The following is a 26935-nucleotide window of genomic DNA, read 5'->3' on the forward strand; positions in this document are numbered from 1 at the left end:
ATGAACATGTTTTATATCTTTTATAAAAGTAATTATTTATTTACTTATATTATTTATAAAAAAATTATTCATCACGATTTTGAGACTGGATTTCAACTACCCTGGTATTGTTGAACCTTGCAGCTCGAGTCTTTCAACTTGTAATGCTGAAGATCGTTCTTCATAAATCCTTTATGTTTTGAGCCAGCATGATCTTCGATTTCAAGGTGGGCATTCTCCATTTTGGAAACATTTAACCAATGTAAGGTTCTGTAACTTTAAAAATAAGATTGATTATAGGACGCTTATAATAGTTGAAGATAGATCCTATGGCTTTAGGATCATTCGATGAAGACACAATTTTGTAGTTATACCCATTTACTGTATAGTAATTCAACTTATATCCTATTATTTGTTAAGCTATCTTATTACCTTATGTAGTGTCTGATTCGTAAGTATATTTGTTAATATTTTTACCATAATCGTACATACATACTACCATAACTATCCGACTTATATTTGTCCATTTTTTAAATATTTTAATTTTTCTAAAATAATATTCTTCATCTTATTTATATTAATACAAAGAGAATCAATTCGCATTAATTACAAAAAAAGCATAAGTAGAAATATATCAGTATCAGTTATTGTTGGTCAAAGCGTAAAATTTCTTCCAACCCGTTTACAGTTCGTTTACAACCGCTACCGAAATTAATTATACATTTTACCATTTCTTCAACGCTATTATTGGTTTCAATGCGAATGCTATACATGTATATAGGAACCGTGTTAAACACGCTAACCCTGGTTGCAGTAATCTCTTCATTATCGGAAAGGGGAACGCGATCACTGTACGGGGATTGAAAGACAAAACAGAAAAAGTCAAAGCCGTCGTCGCGTGCCGGAATCGCGTTACGTCTACGACGCTGCGGTTCAGTAAGCGTCGCGACGCCCACCGTGCACGTTGCACTGTTCGTTTGTCCTGTTGCGGCGTTCTTTCGAAATACGCCAATTTTACAAGAGTTCTGCCTTTCAAATTTTCAGAAAAGATCTTACTTCTTTTTTTTTAATTGTACCACACGCACAGTCATATCGTGTGATTTAAACGGATATATATTTAAGCATCGATCGTTCAAAAGACGTTGCACTGCATTTTTTTATCTTTCCTCCAAAGTTAAATTATGGTGATAGATGGGTGCTGATGGACATTTTCGAGTGACCTTGTCCCTAAGGCGCGAACCGGCCGCAGGTCCAGTTTACTGTAAAATGGAGACATCGGCGAGATTTCGGCAGCTGAAGACAGTGAAACTAAGCTGCGAAGCCACGTATCGGTTGGACATCAGCTTCAAACCTCCGCAACTATTAGAGTGGGTACAGTGAATGTGACGATAGCAATTGTATTACTTCAATTAATCTTCACTCTTTTCTTTAAGAGCAATCATTTCTTCATGTCCTCGTGCTTCATCACCGTTTATTATTTTCGCATGTCCGTGTACCACTGTTTCCTTTTTATCTGATCCCGCGGTTCTGTTTTATAACACGGTCCTTTTACCCAGTGGTAATTTCATCGTTGCAATAGCAATAATAAGGATATCTGAAACACAGCCCAGGAATTTATAGTTTTTTAGAGATATTAGAAACTCGACAGCCAGTCATTATTATCTTACTTTGGTATTATTCGGTACGATCGAGATATTAATTTTACCGCGTAAATACGTGATGAGATAAATTTCTGAGACCTAGTGCTTGATAGATGAGCGTTATTCTTACCTGTCGCTAAATATTGATTTCACTGTGCGATCATAGATTGTAGTTTTCACTTTTTAAAAGGTTCAGCGTTGCATATTTTCATCTTACGTATTTCTTGTAACCTCAGCATTTTCATATAAGTTATTATTTTAATCGCTTCCATTAATATTTAAATTACCTATTAATCGTAAATTAAATACCATTTTTACCCTTCGTACTAAAACGTTATACCGTTTACTGACTTTCTACTATAATCGTAACTTGATTTTCATTGGTCGTTATAATTTCCAGTTTATACTCGGTTAACAGCTTCAGATCTCTCATTTACGATACCTACTGGATAAAATGTTCGTTTATGATACATCGATCATCAAAGAAATTCCCATTTTGTGTACCATTGCTTTTAAGAGAACAAGCGTACCAATACTGAACTTTTACGTCCATCCGATAAACTTAACGCGCGAAACGGTTCGCAGAAAAAGATTACACCTATTTTCGACATGCGTCGGAGAAGGTGAATTATAGGCTGAAAGTAGTAAAAATGATATATGCACGTCCTTTCTGAGGGATCGAACCCGCCCAACCTACGAGCGTTATTACAAATGCTCGTGGATGCGCGTAGTTCTCGATAGATGTGTACATTTCAATGTATATACGCAATAACACGTTTAGAATACCGTACGCACATATCTTTCAAACAACACGATATCGATGCAGTATTATACTATCGTTGTTAATCTTTTTCCTATAATATGCCTCTTCTATAATCGTCCTTAATGTTTCATATACACTTACGATACTTTAATTACACGTGTCTTCAGAATCACGCGTTTCTTAAACGAAAGTAGCATTTATTGGAATACTTTTTATAATCGTGTTCCACATCTCTATATGCTTTAAGATGTTACGATATAATAATGGTATAATATAAATTCTGTTAGCCTTTAAAAATAGAACATCCTATCATATGTTTTCTATTTCTGGACGAAATAATCTCTCTTCGTATTGGTTTTTATTGTTCCTAATTCCATTATAAGACACGGCATTGTTGCGATGGTGAACGATATTCTCCTTTCAATAAAATTTCTCCAACCAATGACGTACACTATATATACATTAAAAATGAGAAAAGATCGTGTAGATTTATAAGGAACTTCTTCGTTAATCAACTTCTAAATGTGTTAAGAATTGCACGGTACCAGTGAAACGGACTTGTAAAATTAGTGTTCGACAAGGATCATACGTTTTCGCTCGAGCCCTCGAGGATTGACCGTGTTTCCTTCGCTGGACCAGCCGGGGTACTTTAACGCAAGAGTGAGAATTATAAAATACGATCCTTCTGACCTTATAAAACGTTATATGCTTTATAGTCGCGACGAGCGATTTTAAGAGCGCAGAAAAACGACATTAGGAAAGATCAATCTCCATTTAGCGATTCTCAGGACCTCGTCGACGAAAGAATGAGAAAAGAAGAGGAAGAATCGCTTCTGTGGATACCGTTCCGAATAATTACAACCGGAGAGTTTCTAAACGACACTCCCCGCGGCTTAACTGGATCAGGAGGATCGTCGATCAACGATAACTTTTAATTCACGGATGGGTTCCATCGAGGATTAAGGACCATGAGGTGTTACAGTGCACGGCATACTAATAGTCTTTTGTTGGCCATGATACAGGAAATAACTGAACACGATGACAAACGTCTGAATATGAAAGCTTCGTTCCTCAGTGTTCGACGTTCGATATCTCCGGATCACTTTGTCGGGATGATTTAATTCCCTGATAGTTTGCCTGAAAAGAACATCAGTTTTATAAACGTGATTGTAAAATGCTTCTTATAATTCTTTTTCCGAACAGAAAGAGTAAATTTCTTGCTCGAATAGTAGAGGACGACGTGAAACGTAACATTTGTGAAAGATATAAAAGATCTTTTACAAGAAGAATCGGCGAAAGAGATATGCTTTGAGATAAATGCTCGTTTTTATCTTCGTCTATTCCAGGAGTAATTCGCCAACTATTAGTCATTCTTTTTAGTTTCTTATTTTATAATTTCTTGTAATATTTAACTCTTCGTTTTAAAATCCCAAAAACTTTGTTTCCCTTGCATGCATCTGTATTATTTAATCTGTTGGACAATTCAAGCTTGCGATATACGTTCGTTCCATATTCTCCGTTTGCATATAGTAAACATAAAAACAGAACAAACTTATGTTACAATCCAATGCATGATGTATATATTGTTGTCCAAGGATATCTAATATGTTCGTATTTTTCGATATCTAAGTATATATACGTATAAGTATATGCAAAGACTAAATGATATTACTTCGTTGGAACGAAAACGAAGAGTCAGGAACATTTGATAAAAGGCACTTGAAAAACAAACGAGAGATATTAAGAAGAATTGTAGGAGATACATGTACCCGAAGGGGTAGGAAACATGTCAAGAAGTAACGGATTAAGTTCTGCAGCCGTCCAGGTCTGTCGACGGTCGAGTGTCTATCCAAAGAACGTTCGTAACTGAAAATGCTTGCAAAATAAATGTTTAGGACTAGTGCCGAATTCACTTATTCATGGAGAGCAGCGCAATACGAAAAGGCTAGGACGAAAAGTATGGAATTAGAGTCTAAGGACAAATTGGGATTACCGTGCCTGGCAATATATAAAAAAAGGGATACAGAACGTTGCACTTTGATGTAAGTATATAGGTGCAACTGTGTCAGAAATGTGGTGAGAGTAAAGCAGGTGTTACCACTATGTACCTACTGAAACGATACGTGTACATATCGCAGTAATCGCCTTGGACTGTAATAGTTACAAATCGATTACGATCTTCGGTACGGTTAATGCTGCTGAAACAATTGGACTCTGATATTTGACATACGGTTCGCTGGATATTTAACGAGATTTTCACTGACGAGAGCTGTGAAAAAAAGAATACCGTAAAAAGATGTGAAACGACGTTACTAAACGACCTAATACCCACCCAACAATAAGAAAAAAATCGTATAAATTATTACATCTTTTTGGAAGTTTATCTAAACGGCGCATCTCTTAAAATTGTTATCAACGCTATATTCAAGTATCAAACTGTGCATTGCACATTTATTTTCCTTAAATGATCTAGGAAAAAGGATCTCGCAACTACGATGGAAGGACGATCATTGGACTAGAAAGTTTACCTAAATTCGAAAGAAGACACTTTTTCCGAGGTCTACTAAAGAGATGCATTTATTAAATTTACAACGAAGATGTTATTCGAATATCAAACGGTGTATCGCAGTTTGTTCAGGCGCATCGAGGAAATGTCTTGGAAGAAGGATCAGAGAAATAGCGTTACATTAAAAAGTTTATAGAAATTCGAAAATTATGGAATCACCGTTTCGAAATTTCTCTGAAAACCATTCACACATGTGTGTACGCGTGTACTTCGCAAAGTTTGGAAGTTTGATGCAGGACGAGGGTAGAATCGATGAAAATTTCATTGGTTCGTCTGGCAGGCGGGCTGATGATAAATAATTTCGATCGAATCTGGATGTAACGTGCTTTCGTAACGATACATTTTCGTTACGAAATAGACACGTCAAAAGACGAAAGTAATCATACACGACCGGTTGAAATATCGACTGGCGTTATATTGCGGCGCCCGGTCTCCGACTCGCACAGGGTTGGAAAATGAACCGTCGCTCGTAACACGAATAGCAGCTAAAATTACTTGGCAATTACGATATGCAGAGTGTTGCTGATGCTAGTGAACGAGCACGGGTTTCGCGTGGATAATATTTAAACAACCATGGCCAATTAGACGGTGAGGAAATGAACGCGGTACCAGGAAATCGAGTCCTTCAGAAAATGCAACTGTCATTCTTTTTATGCACGAAATCACTCCATTCGTTGTTGGTCGATTGTAAACTCGCGTGTTATTTAGGAATCAGAAATTCCGTTATTTATCGCATAATTATACAGTAGAACCTCGTTTAGCTGACGTGACGTGGACCGGGCCTGCCTCGGATAATACGAAAGAATTCTATTAATGTTCATAAATCCTATAACAAAATCGTAGAAAACATTTGAAATTTTGTGATATTCTATATGCAATTAGGCTCGATTCGTTATTTAATATCTCGAAAGTTTGATTAACTGCTTCCGCAGTATCTGATTATTTTACACTTTCGTACTCTTCGTGTTAAAATATCGAGAAGAATGAAGGTACAGTAACTAAGTTATAATAAGTAAGTTATAGTAAGTAAGGTGGTTCGAAGCAGACCGGATAATACGGAACATAACCGAGTCTCCATCGTAATATGAATAATAATTGATAGAATTTTGAGTGAATTCGTTATGTTCTTGTTATTATTAACGATATCCAAATATTTGTAGAAATCTCTGACGGATATACTATGTGTGCTATATGAAAGATTTTGAAATTTGATTAGCACGGTAATGAAGCCAGACTATCATAATTATATTGGTAAAGTCTGAGACAAGTTTAAAAACGGATGTAGAAGCTACGAGATATTTAACGCAAACATATGTTTCATAGAGTTGGATCACGAAAATATTTAAACGATCAATTGTCAATTACGTTAATGAGCCTCAATTATTATATGCTTAAGATAGCTGTTCATAGCGTACGCTAATTTTTTTATTAAATATATGTTTACAACATACGTACGTACTAATATGCACAATAATGCACACACTAATTCTACATATTGATATATAAAATATTCTCGTCAGCCTCTATATGAATTTATTATGCTCCTCTTGCCATTAACGACATAGCTTTGAATGTATACGTTTATTTATTGCCATTCTCGAATGTAATATTTTTAAAGAAAATATTAATACCGACATACAAATGTTCGATGCAAAGTTTTAAATGAGTACATTCTATCCAGCAAATTATACTGTAAATTGCCCGACGATCAATGCGAAATTGGGATTTCCTGTCTTGCCCTCCAGTGTTTCCTAGTATTTGTAAAAATGTTCTGTTCTTTGTTTTGGGGTATATCGTCCGTTTTGTCATTCGATAGCAAACATTTATAATCCATTTTCATCCATTATTTTTGTGGCTTGCGTAAGAGAAAGATATCCCATTTTCTTCATGAATATGTTATTTGCAGATTTGACAGAAATGTGCATCACTCGGGTGAAGGGCAAACGGATATTTATTCCGTGAATACGATCTACGTTTCAATTTCATTGTCTTCAAAATTCGTGGAGAATTTTCATTGTCTTAAGGGTCGTATACTTGATTAATCCGAATCACGCAATATAGCGGTAGACTTTACGTGGGTTAGATTAATTAACGAGCATTCTAATTATTATATGCGTACTGCGTTCCTTTGCTACCGAGTTTCGAAACTTGACGGAAGAAATAAAAATACGAAGAAGACTATTCGCGAGATTCGGAGTATAAAATTGTACTGTCTTATTTCACTTACATTATCACCGTAACAATTACTGTATTATTATTAGCTTAGATCTCGTAGTTGGATATTCATTTTATAAATAAAAAAATTTGATCGATATTTGAATTCAGTATAAAGAGAAAGATAAACCATTTATAATAATTCCCTCCTTAAATCTTTCCAGTCTGTCAACTGCAAAACGAATTATTATATCGAATACAATACGGCGGAAAATAAAGAACGATACAAGAAAGAATGAAAATAAAGACATTGAGATACGAAGAACATCGAAAAAATAAGTTATTTGTACACCGTGCTTGGGAATAAATACGATGTGTACCACGCGAAAATACGAAAAAGCCATATCATCCGCGTCATTTACGTTTTAACAATTTCCACCAGCGAGAAGCTTTCGAAAATTCCAAAATTTATATCCACCAACGTTGGAATTTTTCGCGCAGAATTTTTCGTTTTGGAAACGCCGAGAGCTATTCTACGAGACGATAAAATGCCTAGGAAATCCGTCGATATATCGGTACGAACAGTTACATCGAGTCGGCGCGACTGTATCTTCTTCTCTCCTGTCTGGCAGATTCAATATTCCCAATAACACTCGACCTTTGAAAGTTGATTACCTGCGTTACGTTTTGCCACGGCCGAGGACTTTAATCTTTACGTACATGTACAAACTTATCGAAAGTTTTCGTTTCTGGCAAAAGCTCGATCGGATTCTCGATAACTGTGGATGCTCGTGACTCGCGTCAATAAACATTCAGCAGCGGCCGCTGCAAAGGCACTGCACTGGTTGCGCGAACGATGAAAAAAGGGATATACACGTTCGTTGGGGAAAAAGCTTATTTACAAAATCCTCGAGAAAGAGCGAGACGTTATCTGTACAGGCGTCTGTTCCAACTATTTTTCATCACCTATCCGAGGAGGCCACTTTCCACGTCGGATAAGTTTAAATTTACCGCTTGAAAGAGCCGTTCTGAAAATAATTTTGCCCCAACTTTTCCTTGCTCCAATTAATATCTCGGATTGAAAATTTACTCCACTACCTTCATTTTCTCTCTTTTCTCTCTTTTCATTTCTATTTATGCGACGTTACAGCGTCTGATTTATTTTTGCATTCGTTGGCTAATATCATAGGAATGGAAATTTTGCGTGTCCATCCATTGGGAATGACTGACAAGAAATGAGGTTCAGCTGGTTGCAGTCTAGTTGAAACTTTGCACGCCGACAGATAGACCGTAGATTTACGTGTTGTATATGTTACTACGACTTCATATTTTTACGAAGACAAGTAAGGAAATAGAACTTGGATGGAAAGTTCCAGCAACTAAATATTAAAAGGAGTAGACTTTGCTTTAGTTATTTTATATATTTTCGTGGATTATTGGATATATCTTGTTCATATTAAATTGAACTCTACGTTATTTGTCACTTTTACATCTTTTAGTTTAACGTAATTGTATAAACATGCGCGATCCGCTGATAGATTTTGTTATTCGATTTATAAAAATGCGTCATTAAAAATAGCTTATATACTTAGGATTCGTGTAATAAGAATTTGCATTAAAGTAAGTGGATTCGACTAGCAAGAGTTCATTTAACCGTGCACTCATCAAAATTGCGCTCGAATACATAGAATTCATATAAATTAGGTTCTACCGTATAGGTCAGATATTCAACATTTTTCACGATTCGTTGATATTTCATACCTCTGCATCCCCATATTTTTTCACGATGGCTCGCAGAATTTGAATTTTGGAACAGACATCTTCGTGAAATACTCACGAGCAGTTCACGTAACTTATATTTTACAATTTGAACCGTTACTTCACGCGATAATTCACACGTATATATTTAAAGAACACTGGAAAGATTCTGATAAAAATGATTTATTCATCGACTTGGTTTCTGCAGAAACATCTGACTAATTAAAAATTCCATTACTGCTCTAGGTAGCAATTCAAGAGTATCGTGTGACAATGTGCCATAAAATGCAAAATTCTGCACTATGTACCGTGGCTCACGAACGTATTTGAACACTTATAGAAACTTTTTATGAACGTATTATGTGCATTACGACTTAAATGGTTGGAAATGCTTGAAAAAAAAACAAGCGAGGAACGAAACAGGCATTTGTTAACCATTGAACTTGCAGAAGCAGTTAAAACTTTTACGATATCGAGCTAGCAATTCGTAGCTACTCATCGACTTTCTCTTCAGCCTACTTATCGAACAAAGGTATTTCTCTAATTATTTGCAACAGCGTATAAGAACCTGTGGTACTACGTGTGCTTAGTAAATCATTGCACGAATGACTAACTAATAACGTTTTAACGATCGAAAGTTTCGAGTTAACTTTGGCAAAGTCGAACAAGTCACGTACACACACCGCTTCGTAAAAGAGAAACGTGACGAAATAAATATTACAATATTCTCGTGAAACCAGCTGTACATAAATATGTTATTTCTAGCGAGCGGAGCGGCGAACGAAGATCAGTAGTAACAAGACTGATAAGTCAGACGATCACAAAGCATCCGATTGAGAAACACTACTACGGAGTATAATATAATATACATATACATAATACATGCACAATACACGTTCAATTCTAATCTTTAATTCGTTAATTTTTCTAATTCTTGATAATTTTCTAATACGTTCGTTAGCATCGTTATATGTGCAAATTATGTTCGAAGATTGTAAGGGAAGAGCACGATAAGTCACATTTCATATTTTTAGAGAGAAGCAATTTTAAGATTGAAGACGTAGTCAATCGATCCTATATCGGCAAAATTGTCTGTATTTTTAGTTTCGCAGCTAAACGTGCGTTTTCTCGTCTCTTCCTAAATTTTCAAGATATTCGTCGTCATTATGTTACAACATCGAAGATATTAAAATATTGCCTTATTGGTCTTAACAATTATATTTTTCGGGTCCGTACAAATGTCAAGTTCAAATTGAAATTCAGTAGCTATACAAATTAATGAAAACCGATTGATTCTTCACAAGGATTGATCGATCTTTTCCGATACGACGATATATTCTTAAGGCGAATGCAGCGCCTGATTAAAAGAATTGGGAATTCCTCTGCAAGCGTATCGCTAGGTAGAAAGCGGCTGGAACGTTGATTAAATCTATAAAACGCGTCTCACGAAGAAATTTAGGAGAATCACGTATTTATAAGGTGGATGCATGGAAAAAAGATCTGGTAGCGAGGTAGTGCAAAGACACACTGGCCTGACAGCGATATACAACGGTGCAAGAAACCGGGTCACGGAATAAAAAATATTCCACTTTCAAAAGTACTATAGACTGGTAGAACTAGAACAACAGCTTACTTTCATGTGGTCCATGACATCGGTTAATCGATGTAAAACAGAAGGAAAAGGGAACGTCAAATGGGTCAAACAGAAGTCTTATACGAACTTCATCCCAATTTCATCCGAGTTTCGTTAACTTCTTACGCGAATAATTCATTCTATCGTGTAATTCTGTGCATTCCTATTTTCAAATTCGTATCGCGTACGACGTAAATTACAAAGCAGCACGTTTGCATATTCATGTTCCTTTTAAGCGAAATATATTTTTATCAAGCTTCGCGTTTTATTCGCACGCTACTAAATTCTTGTAGTTGCGTAAAAATAATTACGTGTTAACCGCGTTCATAGTCGGAGAATGAAAATGTGCTTTAGAAAAGCAATATACATGTATCATGACTGGGAATTACGTTGACCCATAACATGAGTCATGGGGCAGTGGAACGTGCTAAAAGATAGAAAATTTCGCATGCATCTGATTAATTGACACGCAAATACCACGATATGTATGGTCGCATGCGAAACAGAGTAAATTCTTTTTTTAGCCGTTTTAATATTTAAATCACGTAATAATTAAACCTTCAGGTATGATTACTCAAGTATAATTATTCGTAACTATATTTAGCCCTGAAGTCATGTAAATCGTGTTCCGTTTTAAACGTAAAATAAGATACATTCGTCAAATTTTCGATTTACCTAACGCTGAGTGTGGCGTTGCAAGTATTTGTACAGAGGATCGTCTCTATTTATCGTCGACGTGAGTCAGCGATTTTCGCGAGTCTTTGTTAGGAAATCGCATCCCTCCGGAAAGTGCAACTGTCGGCACTGCTTAGAAGTTCGATTAACAGCGTATATCCCTTGGTGGGCTGCTATCGAAACTTTTGTCGCAAATTTCCACCCGAACGTACACACGTCTGAACAAACGTGCCTATTTTTCGAAGGTCTCTCTTTCATCTCGCCTCTTTCAATGCCGACTGTTCCTACTTTATTTCGCGAACACAGCAAGGAAGAGGAGAGTAAACGAAGAAGAAGAAGAGAGGAAAGAGGCGAGGAGGAAAAAGGAAGAAAGTAAAGAGACTAAAAATACAAGATTGCGAATGGCTTTTTGTTTTACAGACGGATTGCCTTTTAAAAGGGAAGCTTCGTCCCATTGGCTTTTTCCTCTCGCCTCTCTTTATTTCTGTCTCTCTGTCAGATTCGCGCGCCGCCGCTAAATTCGCTAATTGGGAACCTTTTTTGTCGGAGATTCGTGTTGTCCGATCGATTTAAGTACGTGCAGCCAATTATCCCACGAGCTATCGAACGTGGCTACAGTTTAATTTGAAAGAGCTGTACGTACGGTTTTTGCTGATTCTATCCCTGTTTGAAAACTGGGGGGAAAAAGAAAAAAGAAGAAAACACGAAATCTACGTTGGAATTTTTGGTATTATCTTTGGCAATAATTTTGCAAACAGATTCGTTCTCCGGAACAAACAGTAACAAATAGTAACATAAAGATTTTGATATACGGTGGATTACGAAAATATTTCAACGCTCACCATAGGAAACTTTTACACGTATAGAGTGTGTGTTACATAAAACAATTGGAAACTTTATTAGCTCTGTAACGAGACACGACCGTCGTGATCATATTGGTGAAATTTGGAACCAATATGAAAATGTAAGCAAAAGTTACGAGATAATATATATTAGTGAAAGATTTTTTACAAGTATTCGACAAGTGTACTTCCGTGAGCTGCTTTATATACAATAGTTTTATAACAAATTAATAGATGATAACTATAAGTAAAATAATCTTGGATGAAACGTATACACGTATAATGAGCATGCTGAATAATACTGCGTCTGCCTATAAAAACGGAATGAGAAAACGTTGCTTATAAACCGCGGTATAATGCCAAGGGAGACGTTCCAGGGTTGGGAAACTTATTGTCCTACTTTTTCGCGTAGCCCTTTGAATCACATAAATTTCGAACAACAAGTATAATATGCGCGGCAGGTAATCTCGCCATAGAAAGTTGGATTTTCAACGTAACATCGTGTTAAATTGATGCAATATCGAACAGAATGTTCCAGTCTCTGTCCACTTAATCGACCCAAAACAGTGTCCATTTAATTGCTTTCTACATGAGTAATAAGCTTGCAGTATAATACTGCTACAATCGAATAGCATAAAGCAGAGTCAATTGCTGAAGATTCAATACAGCCGAGGTAATAGCGTGCCAACGATTTAGGTCGCGACTAGTAAACCTCATAACCGCGAAACAGTTGGACGAATTAATTAAAGTCTCATCTTGGTGGCGTGTTCGGAATGTTAGTGGCGTAATCGAAACGGAAAAGCGCGTCGAATTACGAGCAAGATGTTTTCCGCTGGTGAAGTGAAAATATATTTCTTCCGAAAATTGCACGTGATCTATCAAAGTCGTCGCTTTGGGATTCGCTCCCTCTCTCTCTCTCTTTTTCTCTCTCTCCCTCGCCTGATACGTATGCATGCACTTTATTCGGCGGAGTCGATTTCCGGGGGAAACGCGCGCGTGGATGGAAAGCTAACAGAGCCAGATAGTTCTACTTTAAATCGAACGCTCCTATACCTCGGAGGATCTTATCTGGCGCGCGATGTATATCGTAACTTTCTAATTCCGCTTACAAAGTCGGTTACAAATGCACAATACGAACTTAAGCGCGTTAAATGAACACCCTGTGTTTCGTTCCGCGAACCAAACAAAATTGGCCTGTATCGAAAAAGAAAACGAGGTACGACGAACAAAGAATTTCCTGAATAGAGAAGCAGAAAAGCCGTTTCCGCTGTTTGCGAGTTTGTCAGAGGGATTATTTTCAATGCGATGGAACTTCTCTTCTCGTTGTTGGTGTTTTTTTTAACTCTCGTCACTGAGGCAGAAAGGAAGCGAAGTCTCCACCAGATGATCATCCGAGAGCAAAGCAGGCCAACTCCACTGCGTGTCTAAGGATCGAACGGAACGGTATCACGATCGTTAAAGTGGAGACTCTGGCTAGATTTTGTTCGATTTCGTCTTGAGGGAATTTTGCTTGCACGCGAAACTCTGAATTAGTTAGCGTACGACGAGAACACTCGAATCGTGCTTTCGAATCGTGGCGAGTCGATCACGGACGGGGCTTTCATCGTTAAAAATCAACCAGAAATATCTACTTTTAGTATTTAATGCAGAGAATGGCTTACCGTTGCATGTCTCGAGTGAAACGGAGAATTTTTTACCTCGTTGCCTGCTATCAGTCCAACGTATCTCCACCCTTATCGGTGCCACGCGTTCCTTTTTCAACTTTCACCAACAATCGTTCTTGGTCATTTCCTTTAAGCCGTACTACCTCGGTTTTCCTCCAGGATAAGAGAAATCGGGGAAACTCTGTCGATAGTAAAACACGGTGGTTACCAAGGTTTCATAGCTGCTAAAAAGACTCTACGGTTTCTTACGATATCGTAATCTTTGGCAAAGAAAAATATCTATGTATCGATCGACAATCAATTTAACTTTATCTACATACAGCGTCTCGTCTCGTTCGCTAAATATAGTATACAGCCTCGTTATTATTTTGCTGTAGTCTCTACAGGATTCGTCTGAAAGACGTAAACAGGAAACGAAATACTCCAGTAGTCTGTAAGAACCATTCAAAGAAACTCATTACCCGAAAAGACGAGAAGAACAAGAACAGATTGGTATCAAAAACTCTAATTTTAGCGGAATCTTTCTTCGCGTTTCATTCTAATTAAATCTTTCTTAATCTTTCGCCATGAATTTTCCCAGCATATTTCCCATAATATTCTCACAAAAAACTCCCGAAAATACCAAAAATCGTTCGTAATACTCCGCGAACATCCAATGAAAGAAATTTCGCAGAGGCACGATTCTTCTTCTTCTTCTAAATTAAGAAGGGCTCGTCATGGTAGGCCGTTGTTTCCAAGCAAAAAACTCTCGAGAGGGATTAATCGGGAGAATTGGATGTTCTACGTTGAATCGAGAGGAGAGGAACGAACAAAGAAGTCTCCACACTGCTTACGATCTAGGACTCGTTACATTTTTCACGAACGGCGATAGAATCGTATCGATCGAACGTAGGATACGCCTTTAGGTATTATTCGTAATTTGCCATCGAAAAGCTTCTTTTTAAGCTATCTGCATCGGGCGTTCGTATCGATATATCCGTCGGTTATTTCGCTAAAACGATTCCGCGATTGCGATTGATCAACGTCGAGAACGACGACGACGACGACGACGACGACGACGACGACGACAACGACGACGATCCGAATGTATTGCACCAAAAATTTCTTCGTGCTCTTTATTTTTACGACGAGCGACCATGTGTGCTTTAGTTCTTTACGAGTAATATCGAGAAGCGACGTGCTGGGAATGTGAATCTCGAGTTTACGATTTCGTCACGGGCTTAGACAGTCCGCTGGGTCGTTTAATGTTTAAGGAGCACGCCTTTGAACATCTTGACGGCGACCGTATTGACTCAAGCAATTGCTGAATTCCTCGCAACGTGAAAAGGAACACTAACATTATCCAAGTTCGAAGATGAATATTGCACGACTGCGATCGAAGGTACATTGAAGCGATGGGAGTCGAGCTAGAAAAGAGAGTAAGTTTCTTGTTTAAATTCGAATTTTGGTTTATGTATGGGTACTATTTCTAACAAACATACCCTGGATGTTGCATTTATACGTTTGAAAAAATCTAGGTCAGTCGTGATCCTTTAAATGCGATACGCAGTTCCATTTATGAGATGTATTGCACCATTAGTTTTATAAGGGTTAAATTTATAACAGTAATTCGTAATAGTAATTCAAACCATAATCTTAACAGTAATCTACATTACAGTTTTATTTATTTAGAATTTTATGTGCGCTATCTTTAATCACTGATACGAAAATGTAAATTTTACTCGCTGAATATTGCGCGATTGGGATCGAAGGCACAAAGCAATAAGACTCGATTCCCATTGTCGCGCAATTGATAATAATTTTGATAATAATCCTGGTTACGATCTCACTTGTTTAAATTTTCACGCGTATCATTTTTCGCTTCTAATATGAAAATGTTAACTATACGGAGAATATTACACAATTGCGATGGAAAAGCGAGTACGATAGGGAGACATTATCGGAAAACTGAGTTACCCTTTTAATGCAATTAATTATTTGAAACTTAGTACATTATGTATTTGATTTGTAATTTAAAAACGTATATAAATTTCATCATGAACGTTGCACGGTTGCGATAAAAGCCAGAGAACAGTTTGAAGAACTTTTCTTTTAAATCCCATAGCAACTATAATTGTAATATTAACAACTTCGGTAACAGTGTGTTTTGTTTTAGATTTATAAATTATAGAAAAAAATATTTTGCTTTTTGACTTCACAAATATTTTATATTCTATTTCCTGCGCGTTTCGACGATAGTTTTTCGAATATAAATCGAGGGAACAGCGAACAACACGAGCTATGCTATTGCTCGGAGAAGCAGAGAGAAACTCTAACAATAAAAAATAAAAATGTTTCTCAAATGAATGCAGAAAATATACGAAATAGCGAAGCATATAAAGTACCAATAGTCACGAACAATGTTTAACGTAATGAAACTTATTTGAACAATATGTAAACTCATTGACCCTAAAGTAAAATTCTCTTAACAAGCTAGCGATTCACCGATTGTCGTTTTGTAGAAATAATTTAATCCAATTACCATTTGTATTTTATAATGTGTGTCATCCTAATGAACCTGTAGAATCAACTGCTATAATTTCGATTGCCAAGATTTTTCGTGCTCGAATCACTTTTGCAATTTTCGAGTATTTGTATTTCCAACTGAAACAGAGCAAATTATTATGATGATGGACGCAATATTAAACCGATATTTAACTTTTATACTTAACTATTGTATAACTGGGTCATTTCCCAATGGGAAAGTCTTTCTGAACTAGAAGATTAAATCTTCATAATCAGATTTGTGTTTACTTACGAAACAAAATTCATATAAATGCGACAAAGTATTTTTAAAATCAAGTTTCCTTCCTCTTCCTTATATTCTTTTTTTGAAATATACAAAAGGAAGTAAGAGAAAGTATTACGCTTGTTGGGCAACGATTTTCTGTTCCAATTTCCTTCTTCATAGAACGCTATATCAAGGACTATAATTCGAACTATTTAAACAGCAAGCAAAATCTCTGACGCTGGTTGGCTTCGCATTACCAAATAATTATACATTATATGTATATGCTTCTGCGTCACGAGAACTCATTTCTAACACGTGAATGATGCTCGACATTGATACGCGTAGGGATCATTTGCTCCTGCAAAACACTAAAAATATACGACAAGGCTTGAAGTGAAGCCAAGTTACACCGCGGTTACTATGCGGAATGTATTAATATTTAAAGCATGCACTATATGAATTTACTATTTATAGAAACGCACGCACGTATTGTTTTCGTCGAATAGCGAAAATTTATCCGATACGCCAATGCAAAAATGCATTCTCTACTAGCCGATTACGTATTTAGCAAAGCAGCGCTTAACGAAACGCTTGAAATAACTTCCTCTTTTTATTTATAGCTTTGTCGAAACTTTACGTTTGTACCGATTCATTTATAAGCAGATACGCTTCGTAGATTATCGACTGATTAGAAAGGATAAAACGCATTGAAATTGGAGATTATACACGAAAACTCGAATGTAAATTTGTACATAAAATAATAAAGTTCACCGACGATATTGGAAACTCTATAGGGATGATATTTATTTTATATGGGTGTCATTTTAGGAGATGTAATTTCATAGATGGAACATAAAACGGAAGCGCTGCTATAAAAATATTCATATTTACTGGGAGGAAGTTATTTTCAGTAACTTCTAGTTAGTCTAGAACGATATGTTCGATGAACAGTAAATATGATGAATGTTTCAACAAATATTTCAACTGAATGTAACGGAATATCGTTTCAATTACATTTAACGATACTGTTGCTCAATCTATTCCTTTTATATCCTGATATTTGTGTTTCTTACGCTCAATTCATTTAATCGTCTGTTTATCCAAATCACGAATCCATTAAAATAAATTCCACTCTATTTCATTACAATACGTCTTCTACAATGGGAATCGTTACGAATATGAAGGGAAGGATGGGGACGAAGTTAAAATTCAGCAATTTGCAACATGTCGGGATGTCGCGACTATTTTGTAAATGATTGCGGCTCCGTGATACGTGCCAGATGGTGCACAATAGATACCGGAAACGAGATTCAGAATATACTCCAATACTAGCCGGCTGAAGATGCAAATGAATTTAAAGCACGAATCTGTAACGTCGCCTGCCATCGACGTGAATTGCGTCTATCGATTTGCGATCAATGAATCAGACTTGCTTCGATGCATGGGTACAATTGAAACTAAAGAGCGTCCGATTCGATTAACCTTTCGGTAGACTTTCAAATTGTCCTGTTTGTCAAAGCCTTGAAGCCAGAACCTTTTGCTTGCTTTCCTTTTTCCGTGGAACCTAACGAGCGTTTCTCGCCGCCGCCGCCCCCCCCCCCTCATTCTTTCTCTGCTACCTACAATTTAGGAAACACAGGTTCATTTAAAAGAAGAAGATTAACGACATAGAAGATTAAAATGTAAAATGCAGATTACAAAAGAAAGGTACAAAAAGCAAGCGGATAACGTGGAAATGTAAATTGCTTATTTGCTTACGATAATATCCAAATGGCGTATGTTATAACACGCATCAAGTGATTGTTACGAGTTAACGAACAAATTTATGAATATTTCTAAAGTGATTATTAGATGAGACTTCGTTAATATGCAAACGAGATTTATCTATGGAGATAGTGGAGAAAATAAAGTTGTGGTACTACGTATGCAGCTACAAACTAGCGTAACTGGAACGAATAACTTGTGCATATAATAACAACCTAATGTAAATTCTACGTATTATATTATCAACAAGATTCCATTCTTGAGGCTCTTCAGAGTACTGTAAGTTCGACACAAGTATGACTCCGAGATTTAAGGCATGTTCCATCACTTTAGAGAACTTGATTTGAGTTATGCGATCTTGTGACTGCTTTCTTAATGTTCTGGGTTGTTATTTCAACAATCCTGTAAGCTGATAGTAGCACAACTTTAATGAAAACTCTAGTTTTTATGAACAGAAAAAACATAAGCCTCTATTAAATCTGAATATCATGACTAAACTGCGAATATCAATATAAATTCATATTTTTATGAATATAATGGGAAGAATCGAAAACTGTTTTACCTACTAAATATTAAAATGAATAATTTTTTACAGTACCTATCTAATCTTCTTATTACATATTATAACGAGATATTTTCTATAACAATAAACGCAGAACATTATTTTATAAAAACTGACAATGACTTACACCACTGCGATTCTTAGTTAACTATAATACGTCCCTATACTAGATCACATCACTGCTTCATGAGATGTATGTAGATCACCTGTAATAATATCACAGTGGACATTATAATGTTCAATATCTTTTGTTTTGTTTTTATCATATTCCACTAATTTTAATAAATTATAATAGTTGTGTATAGTAGTAATTTTAATTTTATACATAATTTGCTAAATAATAATCATAAACTTACCTAAATAATAATCTTGAAATTTATAGGTCCCTGAGCATAGGAGGGAAACAAGTGGAAACGATTGAACGTGCACGGGACGGGACAGCCTGTGCTTACAGTGCTTATCATAGCACAAAGGGTATACCGGCGAGTGCTCGTGGTCATCGTGAAGAATTGCCAATAGCCATGCGTGTCTTGGGTTCCGGTTACCTGACTACTTGTCTGCAGATCAAATACTACCGCCAAGACGATCAGAGCCACTGTGAATGGGGTGCCAGGTTACACTGTATCGAATTGGACTGTTCAAGCGTGGAAGGCAGATTAGTTACGGTAGACAGGGAAACATATAGGAAACTTGGCATAGAATCCTAGCAATCGATGGGTGTTAATGTCATGAAAGCCATCACATAGAGAAAGTGGCTGATATTTATTTCTTATCGCTTGTCAATTGTGATTGGCTCATTTCCGATCGAAACAACATTAAAATCGCTTGACCAGTAAAAAGGTCAGAGTACAGGTGGCGGGTTTCTGTTTGGAACTTGAACAGCACAGCTTAGGATTTGAATCGTATAATAGGAAATTTTTGGCTACTTTAGCACGTTAAGAAGCTCGACGTGTGAACATAATAAAATAAGGTGAACATTTTCGACAATTTCCGTGGTATTGATCGACGGAAGAAAAGTGGAGAATAACTACCTTTCTGTATGGTATCAATCAGATTTTTCAAAAAGGAAAACGTAAATATCTGCTAATGAGGAAAAAAACATTGTAACGATTCCTTTTGGTCCCTTAACGACTATATATGTAATTATCAAATGGTGGATCCGTTTCATTAACGTAATCCAAATGTAATTTCATTCTCCTATTTTTCTATATCGAGAGACGTGTTTGTATATACGTACATATATGTATATCAGGAACATTCATGTATATATAATGATTGTTATAAAGTGATATAAAAAATAGAGATACTACTACGAATATAAGTGTATTTTGTTTAACCTAAATATGGAACGATGTATTTTAGAATTATATTTAACGCGTTATTACTATAGAGATACAAAGATGGAATACCTGAGTCATGTTACCGTGTAAGTGGATGCGATATGTCTATAGAAAGAGAACGCTGCATAGAGACTTCTGCTTTGTATCTATGTCCTCTAATTAAGTATGCACACGACGCTGCTCGTTGATCGGTGTTACTTTACACTTACATATTTACTGTACGAATGAGCATGTGTTATACAAATCAGAAAAGATCTTTATATAGCGTTCTCTTTCTGTTGCTATATTATTTTCTCAGCTCGCTCACGGACTTTGTTTTTATATCTCTATGATTATTACGAACTACAATCTTTTTAACGAATCGTAATCGTTAAGGAATCGATTGGGAAAATATTTGATCTATCGACAGTTATCGACATCAAATTGTTATCGAACCGTAATCTCGCAATATTTTTACGAGACACATATAACGTATCGGCAATTAAGCACTCCATGCCTAGCGACCAATAGTATATGTATATGTATATTTAATCTGTCTATTGGAAAAATAATTGCAAAAAGTAAATAAATTTGAAGATTCCCATTATGCTACACATTATATAAACATACAAGTAATATAATACAAAATACTTGCTAGTATAGATATTATATGTATACTAATACATAAAAAAAATGGTTATTTGAATATAATATGTTGACATTTATAATAATAAAATTATAAATGTTAAACCGTTCGAATATAAATTCATTGTTCAATATTATTTAAATTTAAAACATATAAAAAAATGCGCAGACCAAACGAAAATATATTGCCACACTATTACGAATGTAATGAAAATTTAACATAATTTACGAGTTATATATGTCGTTAATTGATTGCGAATTGTTTTAAAAAACTTAACTTCTTTCATTTGTCTGCTATATTTCATTGTAAAAAAAAAGTTATACAATTCAATGTGCTTAAACACGAAACTTACTTAAAGCAATATGATGATAACTATTCTGTTATTCAAGGCACGTTTAATTAATATTACAGCATAATTACCATCACTATTATTATACTTATACCTATTGTGTTCCATAATCTTCACAACTTTTTTTTTTATTTAAATAACTTGATACGTTCCAAAGTAAAATCAAGAAAAATTATAAAAATTATATTTTTTTACACACGTGTAATTTTGTTACAGTTGTTATTCTTTATTGTTTATGTAGTTTCGTTACTGTCATGTAACTTTTATTTCAATTATATAAATTTTGATTTATGTGATGTTAAAGCTTCATTGTTTAAATTTTCGCACAATATTAGATGCATCGCTATGTTAATATTATATTGATTCAAATATTCGTAATCAAAAACAAACGAATGTGAAATCTTTAATTATAAATGCTAATTTACAAATGGTGTATATTCATACATATATGTATGCATGTATACCTTAGTGTATAATTATACACACATATTTGCATGGCCATACAAGTACGCATCATAAATCATAAATTCTTAATAAAATATTAAATTCTGATTACTATACTTTTCTAATTATAGCACTGATTCATTGCAAATTTTGGCAATCAGCGAAAATGACCAAACAGTGCCTCTATACTTTGCGTAAATGTAAACACAGATTGTTCCTATTCTTTATTCGCATAATTAGTTTTTTGTCTAATGACACTGATATCTGTATATTTCAAAACCGACTGAAATAAATTATTTAATCCTCCAATCATTTATTTAATACTGTTAATTATAGAATATATTGACAAACATACATACTTCACATATGTATTAAACATACACACATATTTCACAAATTATACATATATTTTCTGACTTTAAATTAATAATTTACTATAACATTAATTATAATTAAATTTTAAAATGTAGGTGGTTTATAATTTAACAAAAGAGTAGCCAAAACTTTATCAGGTATTTTTTCTAATTGGTTTCTCATTCGTACCGCTAATTTGTTTGATTGTTTCAAGTACATAGCAGAATGATGTAATGCAATTGTATAAGGAATAGGACACCAGCTTTGTTTAACAATTCCCCTAACAAGCGCTGTTATATAACTTTCTATTAAAGATGTATCTTCCTCAAGGGGATAAAGATATTCTTTTAACGGAATAACTAACTGTTCTAATGGTAATCTAACATATCGAAGCAAACCTACATGTTCCGACCATAACAATTTTCTATAATGAACATCGTGCCTTTGCGCAATTGGTACCAATAAGGTCATTGAAAAACCATAATCACCATAGGAAGTTGAACAAAAATGTTCACACATTGCAGTAAACAAATCGGTAAAAGAATTAAGTCCTGGCAAATCTATTGTAAAATTAAGCTTCTTGTAATTATCTTTTAATAAAGTTGTCACGGCTCTAGTAAGTAAAGGAGAAACATCATTACTTAAATACAGCGTCTCGCACAGGTATATAAGTACCAATCTACTAAATCTCAAACTTTGTGACAATTTTTCAACCAAATCTGGTAGTACTAATTCTAAACTCAATACGGCTAAGATGACAGCTTTATCATCATCGTTACATGCATTATTATTTCTACATTTTGTATAAATATGTACAATAGGTAAATAAAGCCAATCTTTAGGCATTGCCGCTTGATCCCATTTACCGTCTAATTCTATATACCGTTCGTATAAACCAGATATATCACGACTTAAATTCAATTTAATATCTGCAATATTTGAATTCAGATTTAATTTCTCTAATTCATTCGTTACTATCTCTAAATTTAATCTTTCCTTTGCTAGTGAAACTCTAAGCATCTTCTTTACATCGGATGGACAATCGGCAGGTAAAGATGATACGAGTTTAATAGCAATTTTCCAAATAATGTACATTATTTTATTATCTAATTTATCCTTAACAAAAGAGGTTGCATTTACTATAGCAACTAAAAAAGACAATTCAGATCTTGTATACCATGATCTCTCTAAACACCAATCTGTTGTTTCTAATCTTTTCAAATACCTATAGACTTGTGGAAGACTAAGTACTGCCTGAATTTCTTCTATGAAAGAATGATCAATGAATACATTTAAAGCTGTTGCAAGAAAGGGCATACAAGATTGGTGAGACACAATATGTTGCACTTGTCCTTCATAGGTTAATACTCCCAGATGAGGCAAAGCGGAAGGCTCACGCTCAAGAGCTAATGAACAATCGCTTAACAAATTTGAAGTAGAACTGCAAAAATTAAAACGTTAAAAATTATTACAACACAATAATAATATAACGTAATTTTAAAAATGCTTAGCATCTACTTACTTAAGTTTAGAAAATACTTGCGATCGAGATATGTTCAATGTTCTAATCGCAGTACTATCACTAACTGCTAATAACGTTTCTGCGATAAGTTTCGTATTTCCCCACTGCGAAAATAGTTTTTTATGTATAGTATATTTTACGTTTAATATATAATTACAATTATTTTATATACATATATGGTTATTAAATATATGTATAATATAATATTTATTCATAATTTTTGTAATATATTATACTTCAAATTAACATACCGTGAAATTACTTAAGGATAGTAGCTGTGTACTCCATTTGGACAGTAAGACCGATATATTTCCTTTTAACGACGTCAAGCAACTTGCAACAGCAATTAAAGCTGCTGCATATTCACAAGATAATTCAGATGCGCTTTGAATATCGTGATTACTCAACAGAAGCTGTAACTGTGACACAAGAAATAATTGTGCTCCAGTTAAACTATCCATGGCTTCTTCATGCAATAATAATGTTCTCCACAAACGTAAATTTTCGATGATAAGATTATAACTTCCCTTCCTATTAAAAAATTATGATTTATATATGTTATATACATTACAAAAAATTTTTTATTTATGTTAAATTATAATAAACAATTACCCTGCATCACAACTGGCGTATGATATAATGCGTTGCATAATTTTAAGACTATTTAATTTTTGGGCAACAGATTTTCCTCCATAACAAAGTAAGATACGACAGAATCTAACTGCAGCCACTACTGGTACACCATACACATTATTTATATTATCTGTCATTGCTATAAATATAAGAAATATGCTAATTCATTAGTATATACACATTATTTAAACTTAAGATATATATATATACATACACATATATATATTATAGTATCTCGCAAATTATAATATAGTATCACAAAAATATACGAACCCAATGCATCTGTAGACAAAGGCATAAAATGCTCAATTATTATTTCCAATAGATTTGGAGAATTTATCATTTTTAAGACAGTAATGGGCGAATGTCTTACAAGTCTAATTAGAATTTCTAATGCACAAGTTACAGCAACAGGTGGTGGTCGTATTTCATTCAAAATGTAGCTATAAATAATTTCAATTATCTTTTTAACAAAAATTTTCACAACATTTGCATAAATAGAATTATTAAAAGTACCTAATTCTTAATAGTATATCAGTTCTTAATAAGGCAGCAATTGCGTCTAGTTGCACTAATTCATGATCTTTTAAATTGCTTATATCATCGACATCAGTTTTTGGTATTGCTAAAACAGGTTCTTTATAATTTCGGAAACCATATAGTCTGTCCAAACAGACTTCATCCGCTTCGCTATATAAGAAAGCTCTTAGTGCTTGTAAAGTTGCTGTGATCACAGCTACTGAGGTTTCATCCAAAGAAAATCTTAATAGTAATAGAAGATTTTTCTGACTTAATGCAGTCAATGGTGCAGGTTGTAATGCTTTATCATACCAGCCCTTGCGACTTTTTTCTATAATATTAGCTAATGTTGTAAGAGCTGTACAGCGTTGCTGTTGTGCCGATGAGCGACTCAGTTGCAATAATTCTTGTAAAGAATAACCAGGACGTTCGGGTTCTTCTCCATGATGATGGAGACCTTTTTCAATAGGTACATTGTCGTCTTTGTACGCTAATAATACACCTATTAAAAAAAGTTTATTTGTATATCTATAATAGACTTTCTCTTATATACATTAGTATTTTGAAAATTTACCATTAAAGTCAAAACGAGCATTGTACGGTTCATCTGGAATAGGTTCATCTTTCTTTTCAGGTATATTTTCCATCCATTTTAATTTTTCAGGCTCAAGAGAATCCATATGCACCCAACCCTTCTCTTTAGCTTGTTGCATCAATTCTTTTGGAGGTTTAGGTATATCTTGTTCTAATTCATCTATCTGCATTGGTACAACATCATTATTCTGGACTAAATCTTCATGATCTTTGTTAGGAACTTCCTCTGCAACTAACTTTTCTGCATTTACAGATTTTTCATTTTGATCTTGAGCTTTTCCATCTGACGTTTTATTGTCTTCTGAAGCCTTATTTACTTTTTGTTTTTTATTCCTCCTATTTTTTAAAAATTGTATCAATTCTGGCTTTAAAGTCATCTCAAGTTTACTTTTTTCTTTAAGGATATCCTCTTGAGTCATTTGGCTTAATCGTTCCAAATTTTCTTTATGTATATCATTTGCCCATGATCCTTCTACAATAACACTACTATCTGTATTACATAAAGGTTCAATCTTTTCAGATTTTTCTATTTTATTTCTAACAATGCTTTTAGGAGAAATTTCATGCAAAAATAAACTTTCATTCTTATCATTTTTCTGAAAAAGTAACAAAATTTAAACATCTGAATGTATTTTTCAAGTATTTCCATCATATTTGTTATTATAATAAAAATATGCAATTACCATGTGTTTAGACACGAAAACTTCAGGAAAACCACTATTGGAACAAAGAAATTCCTTTTTATCAAATTCATACTTGCATGTATTGTATTTCTTTTCAATAATATTTCCTAATATTATCGATGAAGATGCTATTTGCGTATTATGAACAAAATTCTTCAATCCAGGGTTGAGATTTTTCCCAGCTTTTTCTTTAATCGCAGGATTTATAACATCACCGCTACTTTGAGAAGTAGACACCCTGTCACGATTTCTTAATCTTTTTGATTCAGAAAATTTTGATCTTATTTTGTTAGAATTTGTTTGACTGTCAGTAGCTACAGCAGAACTAGTATTTAAAAATGTTTCAGATCTTCTTAAATTAATCACTTTGGCTGATGGTTGTTGCTTATTTTTTAAAAATTCTTCTTGCATACGAAACAATTCTTCTTCGCTATCACTTGGTTTAGGTCGCTTCATAACTGGACTGTCGTCCATTGTTTTAAAAGTTATTTGAAACCTTAAAAATTGTAATTTTTATATTAAATTATTTTATCAAATATTTTTGGGTTATTCTAATCTAAATATCATCGATAGTTTTATTAATAATAATATTCAATTACTTAATATATCTATATACTGTGAATTTATTTCATCCTCATCTACAGGATTTTAAGAATTAATATATTTTAATAAAAAATTCTTTTATTTTAGTTGGATAACCTAGGAACACGGAGTACAACAAACAAATATTCACAGAATGATACGATACAGTTATACACAGATTAGGTTAGTATACACAGGTATACATATGTACATATAATGTATATTTTGTGAATTTTATTTTTCTCGCGAGATCTTTTGAACTTATTTTTTAGAAAAGAATAAGAACTACAATGTAAAAGTAATATATGTAAAAGTAATATAAATACTTACAATAGGGTTACAATTAAAATTATAGAAACTTTATTCTAGAAATATCTTAATGCTAAAACATCTGTTTCTACATACCTATTCTTTTCTTATGCTTTCATATAAATACATAATATGTATATTTCATGATTGTGTTGGTGGATATGTAGGAGCAGTATACTACTGCAGAAAATTAATATCTAAAGAATATGTG

At 34.4% G+C, this 26935-nt stretch overlaps 2 protein-coding genes and 2 long non-coding RNA genes across 8 annotated transcripts; 1 reads left to right on the plus strand and 3 right to left on the minus strand.

Moving 5' to 3' along the window:
* Positions 1-82: 82 nt before the first annotated feature.
* On the plus strand, positions 83-20737 carry LOC122573460 (CB1 cannabinoid receptor-interacting protein 1-like). Of its 2 annotated transcripts, XR_006318744.1 has the most exons (5): positions 1211-1346; positions 6855-8445; positions 9107-9392; positions 9626-15092; positions 19153-19291. XR_006318744.1 is itself a non-coding variant. In XM_043739841.1 (2 exons), the coding sequence occupies exons 1-2, from the start codon at positions 1171-1173 to the stop codon at positions 19475-19477; spliced, it is 501 nt and encodes a 166-aa protein (XP_043595776.1). In that variant the 5' UTR covers positions 83-1170; the 3' UTR covers positions 19478-20737. The 2 variants fall into 2 exon arrangements, 1 of the variants encoding a protein (XP_043595776.1); XM_043739841.1 differs by lacking the exons at positions 6855-8445; positions 9107-9392; positions 9626-15092 and having other exon boundaries at positions 83-1346; positions 19153-20737.
* On the minus strand, positions 1340-7912 carry LOC122573461. Of its 3 annotated transcripts, none has more exons than XR_006318746.1 (3): positions 7823-7912; positions 1750-3519; positions 1340-1573 (listed from the first exon to the last, which is right to left on the minus strand). It is a non-coding gene; the product is annotated as an uncharacterized LOC122573461 (long non-coding RNA). The 3 variants fall into 3 exon arrangements; XR_006318745.1 differs by having other exon boundaries at positions 7778-7912; XR_006318747.1 differs by lacking the exon at positions 7823-7912 and having other exon boundaries at positions 1750-2833; positions 2928-6841.
* On the minus strand, positions 13720-19266 carry LOC122573462. 2 transcript variants are annotated; one of them, XR_006318748.1, is made up of 6 exons: positions 19127-19266; positions 18898-18976; positions 18424-18617; positions 16386-16812; positions 16196-16317; positions 13720-13855 (listed from the first exon to the last, which is right to left on the minus strand). It is a non-coding gene; the product is annotated as an uncharacterized LOC122573462 (long non-coding RNA). The 2 variants fall into 2 exon arrangements; XR_006318749.1 differs by lacking the exon at positions 18424-18617.
* Positions 20738-20841: 104 nt separating the features above from the next.
* On the minus strand, positions 20842-26811 carry LOC122573466 (RNA polymerase II-associated protein 1). Its single transcript, XM_043739866.1, has 9 exons — positions 26433-26811; positions 25834-26329; positions 25131-25746; positions 24554-25058; positions 24311-24480; positions 24017-24176; positions 23656-23935; positions 23405-23508; positions 20842-23323 (listed from the first exon to the last, which is right to left on the minus strand). Exons 2-9 carry the CDS (start codon positions 26305-26307, stop codon positions 21988-21990), a joined length of 3645 nt encoding a protein of 1214 aa, XP_043595801.1. The 5' UTR covers positions 26308-26329; positions 26433-26811; the 3' UTR covers positions 20842-21987.
* Between the last annotated feature and the right edge of the window lie 124 nt (positions 26812-26935).

The sequence above is a fragment of the Bombus pyrosoma genome, linkage group LG12 (assembly GCF_014825855.1).
Source record: "Bombus pyrosoma isolate SC7728 linkage group LG12, ASM1482585v1, whole genome shotgun sequence".
Classification (NCBI taxonomy): domain Eukaryota; kingdom Metazoa; phylum Arthropoda; class Insecta; order Hymenoptera; family Apidae; genus Bombus; species Bombus pyrosoma.